Here is a 23,545-nt window from a genome sequence, read left to right as displayed (position 1 = left end):
CGTGTACCGTGTAAAACGGCCTTTAGAGTCTGATATTTAAGAGCAAAAGAAAAAAAAGGTATTTTGTAATGTTCTTGGTAATAAGCCATATTTGTAATGTTCTTGGTAATAAGCCATATTGGTAATGTTTTTTTTTGGTAAAAGCCATATTTATTTTTTATTGTAAAGTTTGTTTCTTTTCTGACCGCCTGTCAGGTATATTTTTTTGTAAATGTTTTGGGGGGGGGGGGGGGTACTCTTGAGAAACGACGATTGATGATTGTTTTTTTATACTATTTAGCTTTGTGTTTTAACTAGTTGGTGGGGAAATCGAGCCACGTACCTTGCTTATTCCGTTGCCATGAGAGACGGAGAGAGAGAGAAGAGAGAAGAAAGAGAGCGGTTGCCAACTTTCAGCCTATCTGACTGCCATGCTGCTAACAGCGATTGTAATGCCATGCTTGGCTTATCATTGAGTAGTTTTTAAAGTATACCGGGAATAGCCGCAGTGATACCTTTTACGGGAGTCACCCGCAATGCACAATCGTGCGAAAGATCCACAGAGAAAAAATCATTCGCCTTGACCAGGATCCCCCGATTTCTGGTCGAGTGCTTTAGCCAGTTAAGCTACCGAGGCATCATTCTTCCCTGTGGATATTTGTGGACACTACCAGACAAGGTGTTGCTGGACTGCCGAGCATATGATGCCACAAGCACTCCAAATCGGGCACACAGCGCCACAGCCGGAGAGCAGGCCCGGACATAGAACACAAGGAGGTGTTCGCAACTACGACTAGTTTTTAAAGTATATCAGGACTAGCCGCGGTGATAACTTTTACGGGAGTCACCCGCAATGCACAATCGTGCGAAAGATCCACAGAGAAAAAATCATTTTTCCTCTGTGGATCTTTCGCTTTTTCTTGCAGCTTCTGTCTCCCAGGTCAAGAAACGTCCCGCGACATATTTTCATCATTAAAAGCAAAAGGGTTAAATCCAGAAAATATGCATCCAACATTGGTTTTGAATAGTTTATTTGCAACAATAGAGCCAATTCAGTTAACAACAAAACTTTTAAAACCAGGAATTTTCCTGCTTCCGAAAAAAGTCTCCCTCATTTTTGGTGTCATTTAATTATTCATTGAGATTGGCTTTGAGATTGATTATAAAAAGATATCTTGATTACCACTTTTAAAAAATTCAAGACTAGCTACAAATTCAAGAATGATTCACAGTGATTTCTCAGTCCTCAAAATTCAAGAATACATATTGATTTTCATAGGTATGTCAGTAAAAACTAGACATTGCAGTAGTTGAATTTCTCTGGGAATGATGTTTATGGTTTGTAAAAAAAAGAAGTGCACTGTTATCACCACTAAGGGAGAGGTGGCAAGTGAAGTAGCCAAAGAACATGGTTGAAGAGGCTTTAATCTGAATTTCCTAATTAGGTATGGTAGCACTGTCTGTTGACAATATGAGCACTGTGAATTCAGAAAACAATGCAGAATTTCATCAGAGGACTAGATATCATGACGTCCATGAAAACGCAAAGGTGAGACATTGAAAATGCTGAGGGTCTGAAGCAAATGGTAGACGTTCTCACAGGGCTTCAGCCAGCTTTGTGATGTCTCACGTGTGACATACTGGGTCTTGTTCATGATAAATATTAACCTGTATGTAGGCATATATAGAAGTTGGTGAAAGAACAAAATAACCTCTTTGGCTTTGCAAGAGATTCAGCTGCTTTTTATGTCCTCACATCAGTCTTAACAGTGCACGTTTTTCAATCAGTTCACAAGTATTCTTCTTCTGAGTTGAGCTCTGTTTTAACTTACATGTATTATGAAAAATCCTTATCAACTGCTTTCTGTCTTTTATACAAACTGGACAACATACCTAGAGAAGTATTGCGTCATTGATTAAATGATTATCGAAAATAGAGTCTTTGGAATGCATGAGTTCAACTTTGATGCAAGAATGACAGGAGTACCAGAATGGCAAAACACTGCCATGTACTTCATGAACACAAAAACAACTACTCGCACAACTGATATGAAATACCTTAAATAACGAAATGTGAATACAGAAGAAAAGAAGGGTTATTTGGAAGCAGTAATTGGTTTAACAATTAACAATAAATTCCACATCCAAATCTTCAACCTTCCAAACAGGCGTTGAAGGCTTCTTCAATAGCTTCATTTGTCTCTGGATTCAACCAGTCTAAAGATACATCATCCAAATGATTGTCAAAATCCACAAGAGAAGACTGGTAGTTCCTCTGCAGAAGAATGGCTGCAGCTTCCTGGACTGCACCAGCAGGACCCTCAAGGAGAACACTAAGAATAAAGGGAACATTCAAAACTATGTAGTTTTTCATGACATCTAGTATCAGCATCCATCTTCTGGGTTGCAATCATGTCAGTTGACTTTTGTCGATTCTCCTATCCTGGAGACGCTCACTCAACCTGAGGACGTCTCCAGAACACGGGTATCACGATGAAACTGTAGTCAATTGACACAATGGAACCCTGGAAGAGGGAAACTCAAATCTGCGATCACTTAAATAGTACATTCCATAATGACTGGATGGGCCATGGATACTCCAATGGAAGGAAAAGCATTGTTACTTAAGAAATAATTTTAATGTTGGAAGGGTAATTTCCCTTACCACATTTCTTCACTAAATTTTCTTCTATACCCACCTAAATTTTGACTTTCACTCAACCAGCAATCCCTTTTCTATACGGTCCCAAAACTTCAAAACATACTTCCTTCCCACCCCTTTCACTTGACCTCAACTTCACCCATCACTCTTTTATCTCCCATATAAAAATAACTAAATTGCCTTCATAATATGAATGGCTTCAATTTTGAAAACCATATTCACCACTTCTTCTTACGCCTATTTTTGCATGTATTACTTGGATGTTAATAGCTAGTTATTCATAAATTTTTGAAGTCCTCCAGTGGCTTTTCAGTAGTTTAGTAAATAAATAACTAGGATATCTACATACTTAGGGCTCTCATAAATACTCATTTTTCAAGATATATCCTCCATTTCAGTTCTAAAATTCTTAGTGGACTACATATTTGGAAATGGAAAAACAAAGTTGATATCATTAACCCATTATTCCCCAGACTGCACATAGGGCTTTTAACTCCGGTTATTTCGTATTTTACGGTTAATTATGGCCTAATTAAGATTAATTTTCGGACAAAATTAATATATTCAGCATAATAAATGATTTGCATAATGTTGCGTTTACGCAACGCTGGGAAAACTCCGGAAAATAAAAGCAAAAAAAATTTTGAAAACTTAGGTTGCATATTTTATTTTTCATCGTCTTTTATGATGTAATGTTCAATAATATGCTGCTCGGATTTAAACGTAGCGCTTTGTACAACATAATTATCCTTGATTTGCAAATTTGACATCTTCGCCGGGAATTATATGTAGCCTGCGGATGAAATGCCGTATTCTCCCTTCACGGGCATGCTGCGGTTAACCCCACATACATGTTATTTTTCCTAAGGTGGCATGTGGACATCGATTTTTATGCCAAATGTCATCAGCCATTGTATTGGAAACGATTTCTATTCTCAGTAAAGTTTTACGATCTCGGACTGAAATTCTAACTGAGGAATTGCTTTGCCCGTGACTTAGGCGTAAAATCACCACGGATTCACCACTGCACTGTCAACAACTTTTCAGAATAGAGGCCACCTCCATTTTTTGCTCATAAAGTGGATACGGTAACATACAACATAATTATCGAGAAAATCTACCCCTCCCATTCCCTGATTGTAATCGTTGATGATATTTCGATTATCTACGGGAATCTCCGGGAATATCTTTTCGTCCTTACTATGGGTACCATATTCCCATAATTTAGAGCAACAGCAATGACAGAGTTATCCTGCCATCGCACTGAGAGAATATTTTTTGACCTGTTAAACGAATAGTAGAAATCCCCGTTAGGTTTTTTTGTCAAATCTCTCGAAGACATGAGTGCGCAGTTTTCCGTTCGATTTCCTCTTGCTTTTCCCGTTGAAAAATAAAAATTATCACTTAAGAGTTACTAATAGATTGTAACTGATGAAGAAATTATCAAAATACTTGGCAAGAATTTTCGGAGACTAACAAAAAAATTCAGCCAATTTATTACAACCCTTTCTTCTAGTGAACTTACAAATCCTAGGCATATCACTTTCAAGTTCCGCATCACCATATGGCAAAAATTGATTGAGATAGCCTGTAGATGAGGTCAGACACCACAATGTATAACCTACTCTAAATTGTTCCCCACGAATGAACATTTTAGCTGCGTGCTACCTGAAATATGAAACCATTTGTTGGGAAAATTCCTAACTGAATGGAATTTTGGTTAAGTCTATTGAGAAAAAGTCCAACTTTCAAAAATGTATCACTTTGTGTAGTTGAGAATTATCGGAGAGCTGTCGATATTTATTTAATTCATCAAACCAAATCCTCGTCATAAATTGCCTCACAATTGCGACAGACATCTCCTCTTGGCTTGTCCAGTACAACTTAGTGCGTGGTAATACATGATACCCCGACAACATTTCCATTCCAATCATTTTTTTTATATCTGCCTCACTCTGAGTAAATGTATGGTTATTTATCTCCTCAGCGTAATTATTGAGTAGCTCAAAATTAATTCAATTAATTTTCCACTGAGAAATAAGTGACAGAGCTTAATTGGTGAGTGGCCTCCATACTGAGTAATAAGTGTTTCTATTCCCTTTTTCACACAGAAATTTGGGACTCCTACGGAGGTAGATTCTATTTTTTCACATTTAGATGAACCGCTGTTTGTTCTCTGCATCTTTTACCTGGGCGTGCGCGTTTACAGGACGATTTTTCTTTTGATACTGCTTGAGTAAAATATGATTTACCTTGCAGCACCTCCTGCAATATTCGAAATACTGAGAAGATGTAATCCCCATTGTAGTTCCAAAGTTAAGAAAATATTATAAATCGCCTCTCCTGTCAATTTATATTCTTCAGTTACCTTCTTGACGCTTCTTATAAAGTATACGCCTGAGGCATAGAAATAACGAATAAAATTTTCTTCAATTTTAAATCCGAAGGAAACCCCTGAAAAAATTATTTAGCAAAAAGCCGAGCAAAAACTACTGCGGTATGATTGATATAATTACTGAATGAGAATTAAAGATGAATTTCAGAGGACAATTTCACTGATACGAACCCAACTGAAGCTAGATTATTAGCCTTACATCACCTAAGCGATAGAAGAAAAAACAGGTAACTCAGGATTGCACGGAGAAAATTCCAATGAGCGACTAGAGGAACGCTCCACCTTCCATCACAATCCTGCTTCAACTAATAGGTTTCTCATCCTCTCATTCTACCATCTCTGAAAATGAATGCATCTGAAGCTGAATTTAACGTAAACGAAGTAATCCTTTCACTCAACGACATGGGAATGACATTGCCCTGTATCGGTTCCACGTGTGCGCGCAACAGTTTGACTCCACGAAGTACCAGAGTGTTCGATGTAAAATTAGTACCGATGGCCATGTTGGAATTCAAGATACCATTCACCCTTTACTATGCAAACTCACAACCTGTGAGTGCCACAAATTCATCTAAACTGCCTCCAAAAGACTACGTTGTCGATTAAAAGCCATATTGACGATTTTCGTTATGCTTTGAGACAAGCCCTCTGGTCTACCAGAGAATTCCCATCGTTGCGTAAACGCAACATTATTTACAACAACCATTTTTATACCAGTAGCGATGAAAGTTCGTGACAAAAATAAACATGATGAATAAAGAAGCTTAGAACTAAGAGAAAACATTACCTCTAGCAAGATCGCCCAATAAATCTTTGTAAAAAAATATTTACAATTTGTAGTACTTCAGCGCTTCGAAATAGGCAAATTTCGAAGTAAAATAAAAATTATTATTTTAATGAATATTTTTCCAAAAATAACTGAAAAAGAGCGAATGGTATTTCAGGAATTCAGAAACCCTGAGAAAAAATTATCCTGAAGCAAAGGTTTTTTATAATAATTTCAATTCAATAATGTTGCGTTTACGCAACGCTGGGGATTAATGGGTTAAGGGCATGCTAAATTATGCTACTTGAGTTGAAATAATACCGAAAACAATACAGACTGATATTTGTGAAGGAATAAGGTTATTATTAAGAGATTTCAGATTAGAGAGTCCACATAAGTATTTTCATCCAACAGTGGTGGATCCTGCGAGGGAAAGGGGGGCTGCAGCTCCCTCCCCTGGGGGATCGAATTTGTACTAAATAAAATGGTAATTTCGTTCGGTTGTCAGACATAATGGAGATGAGAGCTCTGAAAACTCAAAAGTTCACTGTTAAGTCCATGCACTGCGGCACCAATCTGATTATGCTGCTACTGAACACTCATCCAAGGTCACTGTCTGATAGAAAACTGATGAAGACATTTCAGCTTTGGACCTTTTATGGTAAGGAATAAAAACATAATGCATCACAGAAACTTACCATGAGGTAAAATTATTAAAGATGTACATAAATATTTGTTTTAAAAAACTTGATTCTTCCACCTGCCTCCCCCATGCCCTACCCTTGATCTGCCACTGGTCCTCATGCCGATATATACTTGTATGTCAGTAAAGCAAATATGAAAACCCCACATACCCTGATTAACAATAATGTAAATAGTATGAATGACAAACCTAACTTTAGAAACAATACCTGTGTCTATCTTTCGTTTTCCATTTCCCATCGCTATACTGTGAAACAATCAATGCTGTGTGTTCCATCGTGAGAGATAATCTTCGATTATCCACCTGCAATGCAAGCATATTCCACACATTAATAAACGTAATTTGGGACATAATAACTACGGATTAGGTCAAAGAAAAACTAACCACGACCAAGCATGCCGCTGAGAAGTTCTCAGCTATTTTATCCGCTATTCGATGTCCTGGTTTATCAGCACTGGAAGAGGTAAATTTACATTCATGTCAATCATTTTACATACCGCAATGAAAATAGAAAGAGGCTTTTCCAAATAGTTTAACAAGAGTGTAGCGCTCGCAATGACCGTAAGAAACTGTACCTGATGTCATTCAAGTTTTCATTAGCTAAATAATATCCTGCGACCACTAAACTGGAAGATGTGGCGAGGTGGTCGATCTGAAATAAATATAATGATTGAAAAATGCAGCTAAAACCGAATTACTGGTAAAATTTACATCCAAACGCCACGATGATCAAAGTGTCATGAGAAGGAAAACATTTTCACCTGGGTGAGAGCTATTTCGGCCATCGGTGATACATGTAAACACAGGTGAAAAAGAGGTACGGCGTCTACGATATTAAGCCCTTTGCTCCTAGATCCATCCTTGGATTTCTGTTCTTCAGCCAGCAAAATTCCATTAACTGCGGCATGAGGATATTTGGCTACATGGAGAATTATTTTGCAATAAGCACGGGCAGAAAACTTCACTTCTGCCATGACGACTAGCAACTGAAAAATGAAGATTCAAAAGCTTTTCATTCAAGTCTAATTTTTCGTAATTATATTTTACTAACTAAATTAAATTTTACGTAATTACAAGCCGGCTGATTTTCAATCTGTTTGCTATTATTAAAACAATTTTAAATATTTGCTAGACTAGGTACACTATGCTGAGTTTTAATTGATGCCATGGCCGTTCCCGGATGTGCCTTATTAAAGACACTAATACATAAGGTATATAATAGTGAATTTATGAATACGAATTTACATAGATCTTCAGATTATAAGAAGTAATCACCTTGAATATGCTAAAACTTTCCAATGTGCCAAAATTTATACTTATTTTTCCACGCTTGACACTTGGTTGTAGACGTTCATTCGAACACGGTATCTATGATATATTACACTATAGAAGCTTTACTCTGGTGAATTTCTCTCCGCCTCTATGCGCTCATGCTATAATTTCTGTATTGTTAGATTTACTTCCGTGAGGAAATGAAATGTTAATAATTCAACTTTCAATTAAAAAATTGTGGTAAAGTTGTAAATCATTCATATCGAATTTCGACAGTCATTTGTTCACTTCACGATAGATGCGCTACGGGCAATTTATGCTTGCCTCCCTTTTCCCAACCCTCCACTCCTTGTGACGTCACTCTAGGGAAACGCAGTGGTTGAGGTGCTTATTAGCAAACGGGAGTAGAGGAATTAACACCGACGGCATTTATTGTGTCCAGGATTTGCCGAGATCCGTGATCCGAAGTAAGGAGACGCGCTGTCGGCAGTTTTACAAAAATTTAATTAAATTACGATGATAGCGTTTATTTACAGTATTATACCTCAAAGGTAGCAAGTTTCGAGAACCAAACATTTTTAGAGCGATTTAGGTCCCAATTACGGGATACGAGTTCCCAGAGATTCGCCACGGCATAAATTATCTCGTGTATCCTGGCAATCCCCTCCTAACTTTATTTGCTCTGGTAGGAGGGTGACTCCTCACCTTATTTTGAAATGCTTTGTAGACAGTTGTCCATCATTCTAGGAAGGGTTGGTAGTGAGAGGGGAATCATTGCACTATGCCAGCTGATGAGCCGACAGACGTCACAACTTCTGGCAGAAGCACAAGATGGGGAAAAATCTTTAAAATGTTTTGATACCATTCGCGAGGATACCTGCAATCTCATAACATAAAATTGGCAGCCATCACCAAAAGTAGCAATCTAGTCCAAATTTGAGGTCTCCAAGTCAATTTCCCATGTGATACAGCAATGCAGATTCCAATCTCCATCCTGAGAATAAGGTACCAAGATGTACCCTCGACGTATGCTGCCCTACATGGATACAGCTCATGTTCTGGTAGAGGGATTCTTCACCCTCCTTTGAAATGTTTTGCTGATCATGGTCAGGCATAGAACTCAGCATAGGGAAGGTCTGCGGAAGGGGATGCATTAAATAAAGCCAGTTGTTTGGCTGTCAGTTGACAACCACTTATAGTTGGAGAGGATGGAGCAAAATCATTTGTGATATCTTCGTAAGATGTCCTTTGATGTTCACTGTAGAACTGAATCTCCCTCCTCAGATTCATAGTGCGGTGAGGCCTGCCATTGAGTCACAGACAGTGGCGTAGCCAGGAATAGGGCATTTCCCTTTTATTTTTTATTGCCTAAATAAAAAGATTATTACTCATGGAGTACTTATTTCACGCTTTTAGAATTTTAAATGACGATATCTAATTTTTGCGACTAAATGAAAAGTGAAAATTTTCAAACGTAAGAAAACGTGATGGCTAAGTTGAATGCTGAGAAAACCCCGTGTGACGTCATTCTGGTTCCTGTTGCTACCATGAGAGGCAACCTTAATGCGAGGCTATGAGTGCCGCTACAATGCAGGCTGCTAGCAGGTAGCAGAGTACCCAGCTAGCAGGTAGCGTTTGGCTTAAATAGGGATTATTAAGACCCCATCAAACGAAGGAAACTTTCCAAACTTAGGCAATTTTAAAAGGTGATTATTAAGAGATGTTTCCCTGAGCTCTATGCCTCATGCATGCATAGGTAATCTCAGACGATGTAAAACTCCTGACTACTCGTATAGCATCAGGGTCCCTGTGATGTCACGTGGAGTGGCATCGCATGGGTGCCAATCTGGCCTTTTTCAAATGAGGTTAAAAATGGCCATTCACATTCCACTAAACTGGGATATCTAAAACCAAATAATTTGTATATTATCAATAAACTAATGGTGGGTAACGAATCGCAATCAATGCCTTTTGTTTCCTTTGATGAAGGAAACTACCCTATTCCTTTGGGAAGGGTCCAAATCAGGGGAGAAGATAAAAAAACAGGTTATTAAGTAGAGGGTTTTAAACTAATTTCAACATTTTTAATAATCGAAAAAACTTTATTTGTTAAAGAAATATTTTGTAAATTCATGATTTTTCAATATTTTGTTTTCTTTTATGAAGGAAAATAATTGTTTTTTAATATTCCGGACACCCTCCCCTGGCTATGCCACTGGTCACAGGAATGCTCCTCTGTGAGGTGTGAACCACCAGTGGGTTCTAGCCACAACCTGGAGGTGGTATGACGTTTGAGGGACTTAAGCTGGGAGCGGGTAGGGGGGAAGTGGAGGAACATGGGGCAACCATCATTCAGGCCCACTGCAGCTAAGGCCTAAGCTAAAGGACCTTTATTTTGACACCCTGCCAGGAGTGCCTCAGGAATGAGGCATTGGTCCACCGCTGGGATTCAGGGCTGGTAATTTCTGTGTTTTCACAATATGAGCAACAGATTGAGGCCAGTGTCCTACACAGCCACCTCAGAGCACCATCCAGGTGGTGCCAATCCCTTTTTTTCCAACTTAAATTGTAATACTCCATTCTGAAGTGACATCAGGAAGTGGGGTGGAGTAACACACGAAGTGCATACATTTTATAAAACCTGCAAACAGACAGATTTCCATGAGCATAAGTGGTGAGGCACCATGCGGATGGTCAGCAATTTTACGTGGCACCACCCAGTCAGGTGAGAGTATAACTCAATGATGTATCACGCTCACACTTGCGTGAAAAGAGTTTTATCTTGGGTGGGTCTCCCCATTTGTGTACAAGTTGTGACTCCCTAATCTTGTAGCGATGCATATTTTGGATGCTTTACAAAATCCAGTATATTACAGAGTAAGTAAATTTATCAGTGGCTAAATGGCAGCACCTCCCATACAAGGAGACCAAAAAGCAGTCCTCAAACGCACACTTTAGAATGCCCTATAGCTCACATGTTGCATTAGTCTTAATCAAGCACCATTTTTAATATTGGGAACATCTAAATGTTGCAGGGAGCTGTGCCAGGTCTGTATGGCAAAGCTGTAAAATCATGTGTTTCACCAAAAATTGCTGCACAAGTTTCAATGAATGCACTGGCACGTTACACTGATGAAAAAGCCAGTCACCATTTGAACAGAAACGTGGTTGTTTTCTTCTCACAGCATCACACAATATTTACATAACTTCAATGCAATATTTGTTGTTGATCCTCTGACCTCTCGAAGCAAATTCGAAGAGCAGCACCCTCATAGTAAAAAAAAAAATAATCAGCATTGACTTGACATGTTTCTTCTGATTTTGACATGCTTCTTTGGCCGTGGCTCATTTGAACACTTCCACCATGAAGATTGTTGTTTAATTTCAGGATCGTAATAATAATCCCATGATTCATCACCAGCAATAAACATCTTAATGACATTTTCATAATCACTGACCACTTCGAAGTTGTCCTGAGCGATTTCAGAGTGAAGGTCCTTCTGCTCGGTCGTGAGAAATTTTGGAATGAATTTTGCACACACGAGTCATTCTCAAAATGTAGTTCAAAATTTCCCAAACAGTAGTTTTCAGTATTCTGAGATAATTTTCTAGTTCACAAACAGTCAATTGACCATCACCTTCAATTGCAATTCGCACATGCTTGATGTTTTCTGGTGTTCTTGTCTGCAAAGCTCGACCAGAGGGTCAGTATAAACAGATGTAAGGCTATTTTAAAACCTCCTCTACACTTCTTTATCTAAGCTATGTCCATACTTTTATCCCCAGAGGCCTTCTGTGTCATTTCAATCATCTCAGCACAACGCTAGCCAAGATTGAAGCAAAACTTGATGCAAATTCGTTGATCTGTATTTTCTGCCATTTTCAACAATAAAGAAATGCAATCAATTGAAAAAAACACATTGGATGTAAAAACACTGAGAGCGACCCATGGAGTCCGACTGGCAACTAAGGCATTAAGGAAGGTCGTGAGGGAGTAGTGGTTATGCTCACATCCCTCATAAGCCATTCGAGCTCTCTTGGGCGAAGATATGAATGCAGGTTGGATACTTTTCGGGCACACCTCAAACATATCTGTTGAAGCCTAAACACTACATATTCATATTTCCCATTGTAGTACTTACGATTCTCACAAAATAGGCAAAAACTTATTGTTCTTATTTGTCATTATGAGATGAAATTTTCAAAACAGAAGATAATTTGCCTGTTAGTAAGAAAGTTTCATTGGATTCTATAAAATGTAATTCAAATGCATCAATTTAAATGGGAAGAAATGGCCATGACATAAAGTTGCAGACCTAAATAGAAACAATGAAACAGCAGTTTAGAATTATTACTCCATTGTTTATCAACTAAACATTTACATAAATTTTACAAATATAACTTGGAAACCTATTTAAAGCAACAAGGTAGAATGCCCTATAAATTTTACACTGGAATTTAATTTTTTGACACAATTAACCACAACGATAAACAATAACATTGACAAGGATAAAATGAAATGGTTTTCATTCAGCTATCTTCGACTCTGTTCACAGAAGACTAATGTTTACGTGCAAAATTTGAACAATACCTGAAAATCAGTTAACAGTCAGTACTGTTTTGTAAACCAACATCCATTAGTAAAATAACATTCACAAAGGCGAAGTGTGAGTGGTCATTGAAGTTCTCTTGTACAGTAGAAAGGGGGGGCCAATAAGTTAGAGCAAATCTTGGTATCCACAGGGTAAGAACTCACAATCCACAAATAAATACATTCCTCAGAAAGAGAGGAATTTTCACAGAGGCATTACAAACCACCAGGTTAGTCTGCCAATGAAACATGAGAAATGCACATATTCTGGAATTATTCAAATAAGTCACCTTCCCACCAACTAAGAAACAATTTATGAGCAGGTTCAACTCCGTAAAAATATATGCAGAGGCAAATTCGATGTCTTTTAATAACCTCCACCCTTTTGTTTTTCATTGCCATAAATGTAGCCTTCCCAAAGGGAAAAAGTCGTCATGTATACATATACTCAATGCAGATGATATTTCATGCGAAAGAGAGTAAAAATTTCATCAATGCACAAGAATTTCCACTGAATTGTTCGCAGTATCAAAATAACTATAAAAATTTACAGCCTTGGCTGACAACTTCCTCGATAAATCTAGAACAAATGCAGTTTTGAACCTAAAAGAAAATACAAGATCATAAATTACTACCATAAGAAACCATAATAAAAAATAAATTCCCAAATCAATCTTGAAAACAATGAAAAACTTAACAATTAATATTAAAACTTCAGAAGAAGAAGAAAACATACTTCTCCTCGAGTCAAAAGTAATTAAGGAAAAAACAAAGCAAGAAACACTTTCGGGCATTCCAAATGTCACATCATTTCTTCATTGATGTCTTAAACTTCTACACTCCAAGATCTTGAGAGAGAAAACACCATTTACATCGATGATTCATCATTTAACAGCACATTAAAAATAAACAAATACACAGGTTAGTTTGAAGGAGTCACATGTTCCTTATATGTAAATGCTATTATTGTGGAATGTATCTAGCATCTAAGTTTGTATATCTGGGAGACTAAAGTACATATTTTCAACATGTCTATCTACAAGCTCTGAATAATGGGACTCCAACCAGGTGTAAACTGTTTCGCAGCATGGACCCAAAACAATGTAGCAAGAGGAAGAAACCATCACGACTTGGTGGAAGCCCACAGGAAGCAAAATCAATCCAATTGGATGCCAGAGTGTGATTAAAGGAAGAGACATATCCACCACAATCAGTCAATAACTATCCCTTCCAACAACAGTTCACAGAGGAAGGAGAGGGATGACCATCGGTCAATTGAAGTCTTTCCACATCACAACAAATGCAACATTTAATATTGCACACTTATCCAACACGCTAGATCCCGTGTCAAAATGTCAAATGCCCAGTTGAAAACAATTGAGGGTAGGCACATTCCATTTGTCCCAGCCTGTGGTGTCCGCTTTTTGGACGGGTGACAACAATGAGAGGAGAGAACTTATGCTGCTGTTGTCTCACGTCTCCTCGACAATGGCCTCCGCTCCCCTCCTATGCACCTCCTCCTCATCTCCTCCCTTCTCGTCCTCCTTGGTGGCACTGGCAGCTCGCTGCTTGGGCGGAACTTCTGCATACGTCGGGAAGTCGGCCAACTCGATTCGATCCACCACCTAAGGGCGAAACCAAATCATCACGGCATTGGTTTGGGGATACTGGTTACAGTGGCTAATAGCATTAGCCTACAGTAACACCAACAAAAGTGGCTGCAAAAAGGTCTGTAACATTAGACAATTTTTTCTTCCAAAGACCTCATTATTCTTTTGAAATGACAATTTTTTTTCTTGTCTGCCTCCTTCAAGTTCTCTTTTCAACAGCTTCCCTCTCAACATTCCCCTTCTCATCTCCCAACAACTCCTTGGCAACCTTGCATCAGCCGTCATAAAACATAAACATCAAATCAAACAGTATTCCTTGAACATAAACATAGATATAAAAAAATGATCACTACTGTGGGAGGATTAGGAGGATCATAGGTTCAAATGCCAAGTGAAGCTCTTAGACATCCCCATACAAAAAACCACTAATGTCCTAGGTAGCTCAGCGAAACGAATGGCCTTCCTAGCCTTTTTGTTTGAATTTCACATGCCTGTAGCTTAGTCTGAGGTGAGCTCTACCCTCACCTATGAAAGCCAACCTTAGGGTTGTATCACTCAGTGAGTGAGCATTGGTTTGGCAAGTTTCTGTCTGCAAACACATTATTTTCAAAAAAGTTATTTTGACCTCTTTTTGTAATTACAAATATTTATGGCACATTCAAATAAAATTTGTTTTAATTTGGTTTGCTTTCAAAATGAGGGTAAGTACGTCCACCATTTAGATTGTTACCTTAAAATTTGTCTCTTATTCAATAAGTCTAAAATTACAGTAATAAATAGAGTCAAATTAGACAAAAAGACTTGTGTTATGATTCACAACAAAGCTCAATGAATTCAAATACCCACAAATAGGTTGTGTCCTGAAAAAGAGAGCTTTTTTTGATCAGATAAAAAAATAATGATGTTAAAGTATCAAAGGAAGCTTGGCACCTTAAACATTAGCCCATATAATTAAAAAACATGGATGATAAAAATATCATAATGCCTACAATGAGGCAAACCAATTTTACACTAACCAAAGAATTGTTGCTCTTCTTTTCAAAAAACTTATTTATGAAATATTTTGTTGTTTTTGATTGAAATTTATGCTGTTTAAAAATTGTTATACAAAAAATTTTTTCAATCAACTCTCAATTATCACTTCTAATGGATGTCCAAATAATTAAAAAACATGGATGATAAAAATATCATAATGCAACTTAATCCACTTTTTCATTTCATAATTTTGCATAAAATCAAATTATGTATTAAAAGATGGTCTTTTCCTTTTTTGCCATTTTCATCAGATTTGTGAAAGCAGAGAGTGAAACATAATTGTGACTTTGAAAACTCACGGCACAACTGATGGATTGATTCTCAATCATATCTTTCACTGGGTGGATCTAGCAGACAAATCGGCTCCTGAGGCACACATGCCATATTTTTAAAAAAGATCAGCACAATTTTATCGACCAGATTGAATTATTTTATGTTTGAATGAGAATGATTCCTAGAGCACTAGCATCCTACACCATCTCCAATTATCTGATTGTTGTATAAAAATATTACGGCGGTAAAAGTTATGAGATGCCTTAGTACAAGATGTGATGGATATCAGATATTGGATTTACCAAGGGTCCATTTAGCAGTTGACAAACTTTACCACCCAACGTGATTGTCCAGCAGAAGTGAATGAGAAACACACCTTGAACGAGGGATAGAGGCCCACTCGACCCGTTCGCATACTCTTGCCCTTGGAGTAACCATCCCAGTGGTTGCCAGCCACGCCCACCAGGTCACCTGGCTCCAATGCCAGCTCCACATCCTGCCCTGGAGGTGCCCCCTCCCTCGGACTGTGTGCCAGCACGGCTTCCCGCAAGTGAGCGCCTTGTCCCCCGTAGTAGTAGATGTCGTCCAGAGAGCGGAACCTATCTGATGCATCTGGCCGCAACTGCTGCATAATCTCATATGCTATCCTGCACACCTGCAGAAAAAGTGAGAAAATATTGTTGAAACCTGCATATTAAAATATCAGTTTTCCATTTAATCCAATAAAAATTAATTTTCCATTCCAAAACCTCACCTGCGATGAAAATGTGCACACCAAGTAATCCGAGAGTGACAGGAAGTGGATGTCAATAATAATGCCAAATAGGGAGCTGTCAGAATATCGAGTTGAGACGGCTGCAGTGCGGGCTATGGTGGGGTCTCCAAGGATCTCGTAGCTGGGATACCTGCATAAAACCAATAATAAAAGACACATGTAGGAATTCTTAATCTTGATTACTCAACTTTCAGGCGAATTTGGAATTTTTGGACTGGCATAAATGATATTTTACAGCATATACCTCCCGAATACAATCACTGAGAGCAGATGGTCACTTGCATGGCTCTGTGAAAGAAATTAATAGTAAAAATACTGGTTGTATTCGGGACTGTACACAAATTATGGCTATATTTTTCTTCACATTTGGGAGTGGTAAGATTTAAATACAGTAGAACTTGTTTAGTACGTTTCTGAAGGGACCACAAAAAATGAACGTACTAACCAGGAAAACGCGCTAACGAGGAAAGTAAATAATAGCAGTCGGGGTAATTGCAATCTGTGGAAAAGTCGTCATAATTACAATTACTATCGTTAGTTCTCGTAGAATCGCCTTCCTGAACCCTTTCCCCTTAAAAATCAAGAAAATGAGCGCTACATTGAAAAACAATACCACATGAAAAAAAATCACAATGTTTCATAGATTTCCCAAAGACAATTACATGAAAACGGTCTATCTCCTGTGATTTATCCTGTATATATTGTAGCGTACCGTACAGAAAGTAATTTTTTTTTCTTATTATATGCCGAATGGGCATTTTTCGTATTTGCTCACGTTAGCGTGACGACTCGAGCAGGGGTTAGTCATGGGGTTGAACATAGCGTCCTGCGACGTGTGTATGTGAGAGAGTGAATGAGTCAGGTGTGTGGTGGCCGGTGTGTTGGCCCCAGTTATCTAGGACCAGCTAGTGACCCACTTATTTCCGGCCCCAGTGGAATCACCCTCCCTCCCCGCAAACAATTCCACCTGTGATTTTTCCCCTCCCGAAGAGTATAAATGCCCGTGAAGGGAAGGCATCGATAGCATAATTGACTGGACGACTTAGGGGAAAGTATTGATGAGCGTGATCGCCATCATAGCTGAGAGCGGAGTATTTTTAGTGGCCAACGCTGGCATCAGCCCGGACGAGTTACGGCAGTGTCCCACGCCCGGTGCGAGAGGAGTTACCTCGGTGCCGTGGATCATCTGATTCACCTTCTTGTGCTACAAACCATTTCTCCGTTCCAGCCTCAACAGAAAACTGTAAGAAAGTCGCAGTCACGATTCTTATATCATCTGTTTAAGGTCAGACGACCGTTCATTTCCCCTAATCAGAAGAGAGAAATTGTTTTCTCCAAGACCATAGTGCATCGAGTCCTTTCAAATAACTTTAAGAAGTGCTCAGAAAAGCCAAGTTCAAAAAAAACTTTATCCAAGGATACAAGTTGATAGTGGCCCAAATAATTCACATCAGATTTTTTTTTTGTTGTTTCGTAACTTGTACTATTTTGGAGGGTGGGAAGCATCACGTTCTCATCATCGTCATTATTTTTTTTTGTTGCGAAGTGGGATCATTTCAATCATATCATCCTCATCAGGGTATTATTCTTTTTGTTTTGTTTTGTGAAAAATGTAACAATTCATGAAGGGTAAAATGTATTTTGTATGTTTAAGAGTGAGTGATGATTTGTTTGACTCCAGTATTCCTTTGCTCGAGACGATCGTGATTATCTCCCTCCAAATCACGTATGTGACGACGCGCCCTGTCACAATATATATATCCATATATATAGAAAGAGGACAAATAAAGCTAAGTCATTTCTTCTTTCTCAAAGCGTACTTGGAGAATATAACAACAACCCTGAGTATGACAACTGGTTGTTTTTAAATATCATAAAAATTGGACAAAATTATATTAACCTTAAATTACGGCAACAGCAGTACACATTCGCTTCTGGAATGAAACCATATCGATTGTTATATCGATCGATATATCTATTAATAACATACAAGATTATTAGATTACGACGTAATTACAAGAAGATTTTATATTATACAGTTGAAATTTACTTTAAAAATTTGTCTAATGTTGTCTGCTTTTGTGCCGCGATCAAGTAATTTTAAGCGAAGCTTCGTGTGGAGATCCAGAGCATCATCTGCTCCTGCAGCAGTAGTCAAGTAAATACGCACATACTCCATATCCTCAACGTTGAGTTTATGGAGTACGTGCAGTACTGCTTTAGATAAAGTGGGAATTGGATAAGACTCATTTCTTCATCATGATAACTCGTGCAACAGCAACAATTGCCCACTCGCGAAATTTGTGCGCAGTGGGCACTCAGAGGCAATAGAAGGCGAGGAGCTCGGGGTGGAGAAAATCGGGGCTTCTCATTGGCTGCAGTTTAGTTAGTCAGACATTCCTGATAAATGGCCGCATTTTATTATTCATCACGTAACAAGAATTGAGAAATGCGTTTGGATAAATCACGATCGAAGTAAGAGATGTGGAATGAATGCAAGAATGTCAATGGCTAATGATAATAAATTAAATCATGAATTTCGAGGTTTACGACCCTTAAGAAGATACTAGAGAACGAATTGCGGGTTGCGTCACGGCAAGCAATTGAGCTTACTAACCAGGAAAGTGCAATTTTTTCAAACGTACTAACCAAATACTCTTGCCTGTATTTTTTTTGGATGGTACCGGGACCGAGAGAAATCGCCGTACTAAGGAGGAAAACATACTAAGGAGGAACGTACTAACCAAGTTCCACTGTAATTAGAAAAATTATTTTTCCCTTATGTTGATAGACAGGCTGATCTTAATTTCTAGGGGGGCCATAAAGGAATTTTCCCTGTCCCTGATCAGTGTTACTTATATTAACCCTTTCGCTGCGGCCCACCCTTCGGAAACCTACCCGTCTTATGTGGTGAAAGCGCTGAATGAATGGCAGGGAGGATGTAAAGGTATGTTCACAGCAGCCTACCGTGCGAACGTACTGGGTACGTTCACATCAGCGAATGGGTTAGGAAAGTTTTTTGAATGGGATTTGTTCTTGACTAAGAAAGTATAATGGAGGATGGTGTGAACTTCACAAAAGCTCACAATGTGCCCACCCTATACTTTGATAAAGTCCACCCTATTGCTTTGATAAAGTTAGCTGTGGCTGCTACATATTATTGAATTAATTTAGATTTAAAATGATCCGCATTTGAATGAAACTTAATGAATACATTTTAACTCAACGCATAATTATATAAATTTTCTCCCATATCTTCACATTTATTTGTAAGTGATGCTTTTGTCTAGTAGAATTAAATACCACAGGCTAAGGTTAGAAGAAAAACCAAAAACTATTAAGTAACTTCAAAAGTCAAGATGAAATTACCATTCCACTCATTTTCACTATTACAACAAAATTTCAATCGCTGCACCACCATTTACTACTCATATGTATACAATAGTGACAAACATGCTCAAAATTTGGTGTCCTTTAAAACTCTTACCAATCATTTTGAAACCCTGCAAATGAATACTTATTACATTACTTTTTCCATGGTCAGTGCATATGTCACATTTGAAAGGAATTGTAGAGAGTAATGTTTGAAAATGTTAATGTATTGATTCAAGTTGAAGTAGAAAGACCCAATAATTAAATAACACTCACTCAGCATCATTCAAATGTTTTGGACAACAGAAAACTTTTCCAAATGAAAGAGAGACTTTCTCACTCACTTTGCCTTGGCATCGATGATGACAGAAGGATCGTCTGTGGCCAGGTACACCCTTCGTTTCACGGTTCCCGCCTTTGGGCTGTCCCCTCCCACCCAGGGGCCCCATCCCCCTCCCCTGTCATCTTCCTCCTGCAGGTTGCCCACAATGGGCAGTGCATTGCGCTCTAGCTCCAGTTGCGTGAACCACTCCTCGACGGCCAGCATGTACTCCTCAAGCGGATGGAACGCTGCCTCCGTGCCCACCTTGTCTGTCCTGCGTATGTGCACCCTGTTTTTAGATATAGAGCAGAGTGGTTGAAGAGTTATATATGAACATACGATAAAGTAAAAAATAACTTTGTTAATGATAAGGTCAAAATAATATGTTCCACAGATTGGCACAGTAAGTACATACATAAACCCATAATAGGGTTGTTCACCAATTTTTTTTTACTGTCTTAAATGAAAGTACACACCGAGGGGATACCGGCGACAGTTTCAGCGCTTTTCTAATCAAAAATTTAATCCTAAAAAGGCTAGGCGAAAAGTGTGGAATCCGAGGGCCGGCTCAAACGCTCCGAAAGCGCACGAAGGTTGCCGAAGGCATGCTGACGTCACACACAGCGAACTTCTCGCGGAAGCCGTCAACCCGGTCGAAAAACCTGTGATCCTGCGTCAGAGAAGAAACAACGAGGGTGAAAATGGAGGAAATTAGGAAGAAGGCGTATATATATAGCGGCGCTTTCTACCGCTTTGTAATTCTACCACAATAAGAAATCCGGGAAAACGTTTTATAACTGTGCCTCTTAATTCTCGTGTGCGAAGGAAATGGTTAACTGCAGCAATGCGAGATGACCAAAAATATCAACGGCAAGATATCTTATTATTGCTGTGAAGATTCTTTTAATGTTAGTGTTAAATTTATACTAAATGCCAGCATCACAACGTCAGTTTACGTGATATTGTTTTACTTGCGGTCTTCCCAAATAAGTCGAACGGACGAAAAAAATTTTAATTTAAGTTATTTGAATGGAAATAATTTACGAAAGATTAAGAACAATGTTTATGCTACTATTCAATGATCACCGAAGTTAATTGATGCTAACATAGTCTTAGATTTTTAATACACCAAAGATTGACACACAGTAACCAAACATAATGTTTATTGATGAAATATTCTCGAGCACATTCTCAGCCGAGAGTTTTGGAGTTGGTGAAAACAGTAATATAACTGACTTAATAATGAAGCTACCCCTAGAGATACTTAGGAATACCTAATGATCCAATGTACGCGATTGATTTGCCCTCTGGAATATTTAAGATTGCCCCTAGAGACATTTTCATCACCATCATCAAAATTCAATTAAATGACAGCTTGGAGAGATTAGGAGACCAATTACAAATCAGTAAGACAAGAGTTTTTCTACTATCCACGCAACTTTACCTCTTATTTCACATTGCTTAAAAAATTTAATATTCTTTCCGAAGCATAACAAACTTGATCTACCTTTGTCTTTTCAAGCCAATTACAGCAATGTACAGTATATAATTGAATGTTTTGAAATTCAAATTCGAAAACCCTCTGATCCAATATATCAAGCTTTAACATGGAGTGAGTATAAAAAATGTAATGCCATCAAGTATTTAGTACCTTGTGAACCAAATGAATTTGTAAATTTTGTTTCCCCTGGGTATGGCGGAAGAATAAGTGTCAAAAATTATTTTTCCTGTGGTTTCTTCTGATTTTTTGCTCAGGACAAACTCTTCCTTTCATAGTGTATATATTATTCTCTTTTAAGTTAGAAGTTACAAACTGCTGAATCGCCGTATTCTTTTCTGGCAGCGCTGAGATAGTTTTCAACCCTTATTAGGCCCATAATAATAGACCCGTAGCGCACCCCGATTTTGGACGGCCGGCAACATTCCAATAGTGAACAATGGAAGGGCATGGGAGCTTGCACACTGACCGACCGCGCACCGGCAATGGTAACAAGTCTGTTAGCTACCGGCCAATGCCACTGCGGATCCCCTGCGCCAGCTCAACAAGCAAACAACTTATCTTTTGACCTGTGAAAATCCGGCGTGTGTGCAAGTAGTGCTTCACCGGTAAAATATCGGCCGGTATTTTACCGGCCGTCCAAAATCGGTGCGTGTGCAAGGGGCCTTACAGTAACATTCACAAGAATAAATATTGACAATAATTCGCCATTCCATATCATGATTCAGACAAATCTGCGACGAACAAAAGTGATTATTTTATGATAATAGTTTCCTTATGTCACCTAAGTTTTTATAGGCTATAAATTATCAAAAGCCTTTAAAACTAAAAAACGAGCATTGCGTGACAGGGATTTGTGATATAATATGAAATGTACCCCTCGAGAACCATTTCAGCGTTTACTAGGGGATAATTCGAATAAAAATGGAAGCCAGGGCTGAGTAAATCGTAACAAAATTAAATATTTGATGGAAAATATACTCTTAAGTACGATTAACATATTTAACAGTGCTATAATAATTAATATGCATTGACTCCTAACTTGCCTGCTTGACTCCTTGAATTTCCGGAGCGCTAAAAATGTCATTACTGCGTATTTAGATTTTTTTCTTGTCTTGACCTCTTCTTATTCATGATAAAAAATGAGCATCAGAGCACTCATTTTAGGTGGGGTAGTAGAATTAGCCCTCACAAAGCCACAATCCGAAGGCATTTCTCACCACGGCATCCACAAATTCAAGCACGGCACGGATAACGGCGTTCACCGAAAGCGTGCAGTCAGCGAAGTAGCTGTGTGTGACGTCACAGCCATTCGAGCCTGACTTCCCGCCGAAACTGGCCGTTTCAAAGACGCACAAATTTCAACGGAGCACCAAAGAAAATGTAATGCACCTATTGCAGAAATTTTTTCACCAATGTGAATTGTTAGCCAAAACTCACCGTTAGCATCTACTTAAATGGGTAATTTCGTTTGAGGTTAACACCCCTATTGCAAAAAATGCAACATTATTTTGGATACCAAATGAAGTGTCTACAATGATTTTAAGCACACCTATTCATTATATCCTATAAATGAAGGTAAAAAATGACATTCTGTGGGAGAGTTACCTTTTTTTTAATAATTTTCATTTTTTTAACCATATAAAATGTCTGAATAATCAAGAAACATGACTATTGCAACAGTAAGTTAACAAATCCCAGTAATAAATTGTTTCACTCACCCATCTAATACTCAAAGCGTCAGCTAATAATATAACTTTTTCATTTTAAACCAGAAAGTAAGCATAAAAGGAACTAAGCACAGAGAATGTAAATTTTGCACTAATGCAAATTTGGCAATTGGGAGTACACAGTAATCAATGTGATAACTATTAGCTTTAAAATCTTATAGACTCGAGTTTGGATACAAATAACTAAATGAAGTACAAGAACATAGAATAACAAAACACATAATAGTATGCCCTGTTTGTTTTTACTTTGCTTATAGCTAAATTTTAATTTCAGAAATATGTAGTTTAAATTTTATTACTGCATTTGAAACGAAAAGAGTACCAGTTACACATCCACGTTTTTCAATGAAGTCACTTTGATATCTAATAATTCAGAAAGAAGTTATTTCAAGGAGAGGGATATAATAACAGAAACCTTGAAACAAGAGTTGACGAGCACATCCTGAGACAAAGGATGCGTATGCACTGGGAGATTCATGGAAGGATGATGGTGAGCAGGAGGCACAATGATCATTTATTCTAAGGTTAAGGGGAGTGGTAGATGGTCCTAACACTGGACAGC

General features: G+C 38.3%; 2 protein-coding genes across 3 annotated transcripts in view; both read right to left on the bottom strand.

Moving 5' to 3' along the window:
* Positions 1-993: 993 nt before the first annotated feature.
* On the bottom strand, positions 994-8,056 carry LOC124154460 (ER membrane protein complex subunit 8). Of its 2 annotated transcripts, none has more exons than XM_046528207.1 (6): positions 7,781-8,056; positions 7,267-7,491; positions 7,081-7,157; positions 6,890-6,959; positions 6,714-6,808; positions 994-2,312 (listed from the first exon to the last, which is right to left on the bottom strand). In XM_046528207.1, exons 2-6 carry the CDS (start codon positions 7,477-7,479, stop codon positions 2,132-2,134), a joined length of 636 nt encoding a protein of 211 aa, XP_046384163.1. In that variant the 5' UTR covers positions 7,480-7,491; positions 7,781-8,056; the 3' UTR covers positions 994-2,131. The 2 variants fall into 2 exon arrangements, with proteins under 2 accessions (XP_046384163.1, XP_046384164.1); XM_046528208.1 differs by lacking the exon at positions 7,781-8,056 and adding an exon at positions 7,580-7,655.
* Positions 8,057-12,118: 4,062 nt separating this feature from the next.
* Positions 12,119-23,545, bottom strand: part of LOC124154459 (alpha-(1,6)-fucosyltransferase) — a 49,909-nt gene continuing 38,482 nt past the window's right edge. Inside the window, exons 8-11 of the mRNA XM_046528206.1 lie at positions 19,778-20,044; positions 16,041-16,191; positions 15,663-15,941; positions 12,119-13,993 (exon numbers count right to left, since the gene is read on the bottom strand). Of these exons, the coding sequence (XP_046384162.1) occupies positions 13,841-13,993; positions 15,663-15,941; positions 16,041-16,191; positions 19,778-20,044 (850 nt within the window). The 3' untranslated portion in view covers positions 12,119-13,840. The remainder of the gene's footprint in view (positions 13,994-15,662; positions 15,942-16,040; positions 16,192-19,777; positions 20,045-23,545) is intronic.

This window comes from Ischnura elegans, chromosome 2, assembly GCF_921293095.1.
Source record: "Ischnura elegans chromosome 2, ioIscEleg1.1, whole genome shotgun sequence".
Lineage (NCBI taxonomy): Eukaryota > Metazoa > Arthropoda > Insecta > Odonata > Coenagrionidae > Ischnura > Ischnura elegans.
Note: the sequence above shows the minus strand (reverse complement) of the source record. Positions and strands in the feature narration are given on the sequence as shown.